Source organism: Corylus avellana, chromosome ca3 (assembly GCF_901000735.1).
Source record: "Corylus avellana chromosome ca3, CavTom2PMs-1.0".
NCBI lineage: Eukaryota > Viridiplantae > Streptophyta > Magnoliopsida > Fagales > Betulaceae > Corylus > Corylus avellana.
Window position 1 is genome coordinate 8,282,017 of NC_081543.1, and position 7,103 is coordinate 8,289,119.

Genomic DNA, 7,103 nt, shown 5'->3' on the forward strand with positions numbered 1-7,103 from the left:
CTCACTCAAACCAATATTTGTAATATTATATGCTTGCATCATTTGCTTTGACCTTGTGCAGAATCAACCTCATGTTAGAGGGCCAGAAACAGCCCCAAGTATATGCCACAAAACTCCTTCCTCATCTCCTTGTTTAAAACATTATGAATTTTTTTCATAAAACTAAGGAATTGCAGTCACCCGACAGAACACAATTTGGCTTTCAATTGGTTGGCAGGAGAGGCAACAAATAATTGTTTGCAATAAGATCAAATAATCAACTCAATTAAAGGGAATAAAATCCCAATTCAGACCAAAATAATGAGCTGTTTAACGCCTTAATTTTATTACAAATAAAAAAAAAATTCAGAAATAAGACCCTATATATATATACTATATAAAGAGATAAAACTACATGCTCCTTTCTCTTATACAATGCATTTAGCTCCTTCCTGCTCCTTCCATGCCACCAGGGAGTTGAGGAATTTCATGACCTGCATATAATTTTGCAGAGTTCCCTCTATATCAGAGAGCTGCTATAAATCAAATGAAGATGATGATTATATATAAATATAAAGATCAAAGCTCTAAACCTCTTCTGGGTTCCTGAGAGAGTAGAATGCATTGGTTTCTTTAGGGACAGAAGACACCAATATTCCATAACCTCGGTTGCCCTCCCGCAACACCTGGTGAACAAGTTGAAGATTTTTTTTGTTCATTAGCTGCATATATATATGAACATTACAAACCCGTCCCATCAAATGAAATCACAATAGTGTTGTTTTACCTTGAATGCATCTTCGTCGGTCCTATCATCTCCGATATAGAGTGGAAGCACATCATTCCTATTACTTAGCCCTGCACCATTAAGATAATGACACAATCAAATGTTAGAAATCCAGCATTCAATCTCGTCGCTTGTTAATAGAAAAAGAGAGAGAGAGAGAGGGGTCGATACCAAGAGATTCAAGCACAAATTCAACAGCTTTTCCCTTGTTCCAGTCAATAACAGGACGGACTTCTAAAACCTAACAGGGGGGAAAGCAAGTAATCAATCTATGTGTTATAACATGAAGAATTCAAAATTTTCACGAGATCAAGATCAAAAAAAGTACCTTCCGCCCATGAGTTAATCGCAATCGAGGGTAGTCCTTTAGAATATCATGAACACATTGTGCAATAATAGGCCATTTCTGAAGTCAGAGAACAATAGAAAACATCTGTAAGCCAAACTAGAGTTGTGCATCATGATCTATATATTGGTCAAACAAGCAACAAAAGTAATCGTCACCTTCTCATCTACATTACGATAATGTACAGAGGCACAAAACTTGTGATTCTCAACTTTTGCGCCTTTAATCCCTTTAGTATTCTCAACGAGGGTTCTAAAAACCTGCATAAAAAACTAAAGAATCAGAAAATATGTCGATACATTATCCCTAAACTGATATGTGAACTGAAAAGGTTTATGCACCTCGTCAATCAAAGGTAAAAATTCTCTAGCGGGCTGGAAAAGATTTACCTCCTTACCCTACCAAATCCAAAACTGGAAAACATTAACAAAATAATTCCATGCAGCATAAAAGATTGAATAGAAAAGATCTCAAAAAATTCCAATTCTACAATCTCTTGTGCAATAAAGGGTGTGCTTGAAAAAGGATGTCATCTTTTACCTGTTCATCATTAGATTTAATACAATTTGCATGGTCATCAGACGCTGTGTGACTGAGAGAGCCCATAATGTCCATCCCATGACTACCAGCATAATGGAGTTCTGTTAGTCCTACCAAGTCATATACCTGATAGATGCAATGGATCAGAGTCTAATGGCATACAGGTGATAAATGTAGAGAAGAATTGATGGAAAAAATACAAAACACTTTCAGATTATTCAATGAAAATATTCTTATCTACCTTATCACGGCTTCTTCCACTGATGATTGCTGTTGGAAAGTACTTTGCAACATTTCTTACAGCACAACGCATCTAACAACAATAAGTTTGATTTCATGAAACTCAAGACCGGGAAGAGAAATAAAGGAAAGGGTTATCAGACATAAAACTCTTACATCATTAGACATAAGGGCGCGATCTGGGTCATCTACTATTGGAGAAAGAACACCATCATAATCCAAAAACATTGCTATCTTCTTGTTCTTTGCAAAATTTGTAATTTGCTCAAAAAAGTTGAGTGCTGATGGATACTTCAGCTGCACAATCAGAAAGAAGGCCACAAAAAATAAATAAATAAATTAATTAATTAAAAATTAAAAAATTAAAAAATTAAAAAATTAAAAATAAAAATCAAGTATTAGAACCAACAGCAGAATAAGTGGGGATCAATCTACTTCAACTGTGAAAATAAAACAACAAATAAATTAATCAAAAGAAACAAGCATACCATCCAGGAGCAATAAGCAAAATCAGCATCATCTGAAGCAACATCAATATTGAAATCCTTAAGTAGCTTCTTCCGAGGAGGTGAGGAGGATTTCATCGCATCCAGCCAACCATTAGATCGAACATCATCAAGCTTTCCCGGCTTTTTCCTTGGAATCGTCATGTACTTAGTGGAGGAGAGCGAAGCTGCTTGCTGTGAGTAAGGCAACAAAGAATGGATGCCAAGTCTTGACTTGTTTATAGGTGCAGGATCAGTTAAAACAGGAGAAGCATGATTCGACTTCAAGTCCATGGGGGTTACAGATTACTTGGAATTAGAAAGGTTATAAAGGATTTAATAAAAGTGTATATGTCACAACTGCCAGTCAGTCAAAATGCAGAATCAAGCGCCTTATTCCAGATTTGTTTACCCAACCCTTTTGTCTATGAAAAACCACCTCTTCAATGTTTTCTTGTCACTGCTGCTGGGCGAGCAGTCCATCAAGCACAAGCTTCCTGGAAACTGTTGATTACATCATATCATTATACCAACAGTTTGAAATAGTTTCCAAAGAAAAAACAAAAGGCTGTTAATTAAATTAGAGCAAAGACTAGGAATACCTTGTCATTTCCAAAGCTACACTGCATTTATAGCAGGTGACTGGACATTATTTGCACACAGATCTTTGTGGAAGGATTAGTATCTAGCTTCCAATACCAGAAACAATATTTCTTCCTAATCTCAACCTGGAGAATGATCAAAAGGGGCTACTTATTCAGCCAAGCAACATAGTAACTATTGAAGTATGCAGACAGACAACAACGTTTTTGCATAGGAAAAACCCATGTACGTTACCAATAATAACAAGTGCAGAAGAGAATCATAAGACCTTTCTCAAATGAGAATCATTAAGAAACTAATGTTCTTGGAAACCAAATATTTTGACATTATTTGAGGTGGAATACGAAAGAGTCCAAGAAGAATAAGTAATAGGAATCAAAAAAATGCAGAAGCGATGATGACAGAGGAAGGGTAAAAAGTTAATATCCATCCTCAGGGGATGAGAGAATGCAAGTTCAATCACAAATTCCAAATGAAGCAATTTTGTAAACATACATCATTAACATTCTTGCACCATATATTGGAAATACCTGAATCTTGGGGATGGAAATACATATATTGAATATATTTATAGACGGAAAATGAAGCAGCAATTTTGGTCAAGAAAGTTACCACTCTTTCAAGTTTGACCGATTCAATCGCCATCAACATATTATTTGTCAAAACAAAGGAGTAATTCAAGATTACAATAGAAGTTTCAAATGCAAGTGGCAATTTGTGAACAGCTATATTTTATGTACTCATGACAGGGATAGCGATCCTGTAAGAATTTCCAAAAGAAAACGACTAGTACCTGTATTGCATAAATTATTTTTTTATAGGAAAATCACTTTGACCAAAAACTTATTTCGAGAGAATAATTTAAGTCAGATCTAATGAGGCAGCTTTTCCCAAGGCTCACCACAGTTGAGACATGATAATTACTCTCAACCATTTGTATAAAATAAGAAGAAAAAATAAATTTAAAAAAAAAAAAAAACAACCTTATAAACAAAATATGGTTTTATCAATTTCACAAGAGCTGAAAGCTTCCCCAGACATACCATAAGGAACTCATATTCTATACATTAATATGAGTAATCAATGTAAATTACGTTTCCATGTCTTGAATCGGGATACTATGTCAGATAAACATGTAATTCAAAACCACAATTAATAACAAAAATGCATTTCAAGGCAATATATAAGATAACCCATTCAACATATAGTCATAAAAAATCAGGCAACTACAATAAAAATATTATATCATTTCTATTATTATAATTTAGCTCCAAATACTACATAAGCCAGATCCACAGAAAATGCCATTCCTTTGTTATCTTGTTCCATTTTGTTGATGTGTCTTTTCTTGGAATTGCTAGACTTACCAATCTGCCCAGTATATATATATATAATGGGTTTAATTGGGGTTTAATTGGAGCCTAGAAGCTGCTTTTGCTTGTAGATCTAGTACATCACTTTCAAAATTCGTGTAAATAAAAAAAAAATAAAAAATAAAAAGAAAAAAATAATAATTTTCCAGCATCGATATGACAGTACAACTACCAAATCGAACATTAAACTTAAATACCCAACATAAAAAAAATAAGACTAAATAAGAGAGAGAACATAATCAAAACATTCTAAAAACAAAGTTGAAGGTCACAAAATGATGGGTGTATAATTCTTGAGCCATTACCCACACCAAGTCAATGCTAATAATAATAGATACTTCTTGGCATGGTCAGAAAAGGCCCCATTGAAACGTACAACACATGGTTTTCTCTAACAAAGGCCATCACCTTCTTTCTTTCTATCTTCCTTTTTTGCTCTTCTTTTTTGGGTTACATCCAAAGGACACGTTGCAAAAATACTCAAATCTTTTTCCCAGTTCACATTATGGACATTGTTTGATAATACTTTTTTTTTTTCTCTCAATTTCAAAACAAAAAATTAATAAATAACACAAAACACCCAGAAACTATTTTTTCTTTTATATGAATACATTAAAAAAATATATAAAAATATAAAAAAAATAAAAACAAACGGAATCGAAATTCGTACTAAATCTTACCAAAAAAAAAATCGTACTAAAAGTCTAAAACTAAGAAAATCAACAAGTGAGCTGTCAAATCGTTTCCTTTATTTAATACATACAGCTCGACACCTACATCTTATAAAGAAAAAATAAATGAAGAAAAGAAATTAATACATACATTATGATCCAAAACCAAGTAGGCAAAATCTTAATCAAACAAAAGCTGCCGATTCTCCCTTCTTTTTTTCTTTTTTTTTTCATATAGGAAAAAAAAAAAAAAGCTTTGCTTTTAAATCTACAAAAGCTCACTGGCTTTACACGTCTCAAGAGAAAAATGCTAAAGATCCCAACACCTATGGCATTTGCATTAAAATCAAACGGAGGATCCGAATTCATTTTAAGAGTACAAAACAAAAACCTCAGGAAAATAAATAAATAAATCTATATATATATATATATATATATATATATACCTGCTTGACGGAGCAAAGAAAAGGTAACGTTTACTTTTTTCCGCCAACCAGACACGACCAGATCGAAAAGCTGAAACCAAAGACACCTCATGAATGTTTGACACCGCAAGATTTCAAACATTCCAGAAAACAGAGAATCCGACACCAAAAAATCAGAGGTTGAATTCTAAAAGGCGAAGAAGTTACCTCCGAGAAAACGAACGCAGGCGAGAGAACCCTAGAACATTACAGAAACAGAGAGAGATGAGAAATGTGGTGTGTGTTATTATAACCGAAAAGAGAAAAGGAAGGGATTGGAGGCCGAGAAGTTTGGGTATTTATAGAGTTTGATGCCCAATGGAAGACGTGCTTAACAAGGTAACTTTGGTTGTTGAATTGGGAAACACGACCGCTATTTACCATATATCCCTCCATTTTTTTAAACAATTTAATTTTTCCTTCTTTGTTTTTTTTTAATTTAGTTTTAGTAATTAGTATTACTTTATTAATCCAACAAATTATTTTGCACATATGTGTAGGTTCCCAAATGGCTCCATCCCAAGAGGTGACTTACAAACGACACGTGTAGGTCCTATTTTGTACTTAAATGACGACACCTGTGAATGTAGCCACTGACGTGGCCACGTGTCAGTCTGGGCCATCCACGCAAGGACGGACGGATTTCGCGCTCGCATCGCTTTCTTGCACAGCTGGCTGTCGTCGGTGTCACGGACAAAAATGAATTTATTTTTTCCTTTTTTCACTTTTTCCTTTTTATTTTTTACCCCACGTCTGTTTTCTCAACTAGCAGGTGTTTTTTATTTGAGATATGTTACAATGCAATATAATGTTTACATTTGATCCATATTTAGTGAGGGAGAGAAGATTGAAATTCAAATTTCAAATTTCAATCATTTCTTTTATATGACGGTTCATCTGTCATGTCATTAAAAATGGGTTAAATGTGGACATTATATTACACTGAAGCATTTCTCTTTTTATTTTCTACATTGTTTTAGCTTGGTTATGGATATGATAGCATATGTAACACAAGTGATGTAATATTGTCTGCTTTGGGCCAAGTTCGCACAGTTTATTATTAGGTATACCCTCAAAAGGCCTCATACCACTTAGAGAAAAGATATTCCATATAAAACACATTATATTTTTCACACTCAGGCAATATGGGACGTCACAAATTGTCATTACATTGTATATTAAATAAAAACTACTAATTATGGACAGAAATTTCCTCCAAACCAGTTTGAAGAAAATATCCTTTAACCCATTTAAAATAGTGTCAAGTGTCTATAAATATTTAAAATGCATATTAAATTTAAAGATAAATTAGGTTTTTTTTTTTCCAACATTTTCCTTTTCATTTTTCTTTGACATTTTGGGTTAAAATTTTTTTGGCTTTGAATAAAAAGTCCACCCCTCCCTTTTGCTTTTACTTTCCTACCATTAAAATAGTTATCACACAACAAACATCAGGTAGAAGAGATCTGCAAAAAGACAAAAAGCCATGATCGCTCGTTGGAGATATCGACAGAACCACCACTAATCTTTAAGTTAGTAGGTGAGTGAGGAAACAAATTAATTGGCAAATTGTAGGTAAAAAGAATGGGGCGAGTGTACCTCGAATAGCTACCCC

At 33.8% G+C, this 7,103-nt stretch overlaps 1 protein-coding gene across 1 annotated transcript; it reads right to left on the reverse strand.

The window, feature by feature from the left end:
* Positions 1–291: 291 nt before the first annotated feature.
* On the reverse strand, positions 292–5,736 carry LOC132174845 (probable trehalose-phosphate phosphatase F). The gene is made up of 14 exons (XM_059586548.1): positions 5,657–5,736; positions 5,471–5,540; positions 2,980–3,105; positions 2,381–2,881; positions 2,049–2,189; positions 1,894–1,965; positions 1,653–1,778; positions 1,454–1,510; positions 1,271–1,372; positions 1,095–1,172; positions 938–1,007; positions 767–837; positions 573–665; positions 292–473 (listed from the first exon to the last, which is right to left on the reverse strand). The coding sequence occupies exons 4-14, from the start codon at positions 2,669–2,671 to the stop codon at positions 408–410; spliced, it is 1,167 nt and encodes a 388-aa protein (XP_059442531.1). The 5' UTR covers positions 2,672–2,881; positions 2,980–3,105; positions 5,471–5,540; positions 5,657–5,736; the 3' UTR covers positions 292–407.
* Between the last annotated feature and the right edge of the window lie 1,367 nt (positions 5,737–7,103).

Excerpts from the sequence above, each read along its gene's own strand:
- LOC132174845 (XM_059586548.1), bottom strand. The coding sequence starts at position 2,671 with ATGGACTTGAAGTCGAATCATGCTTCTCCTGTTTTAACTGATCCTGCA. Across the intron at positions 1,966-2,048 it reads GCGCCCTTATGTCTAATGAT|ATGCGTTGTGCTGTAAGAAA; the intron begins GTAAGAGTTTTA and ends TATTGTTGTTAG. Across the intron at positions 1,373-1,453 it reads TTTTACCTTTGATTGACGAG|GTTTTTAGAACCCTCGTTGA; the intron begins GTGCATAAACCT and ends TTTTTTATGCAG.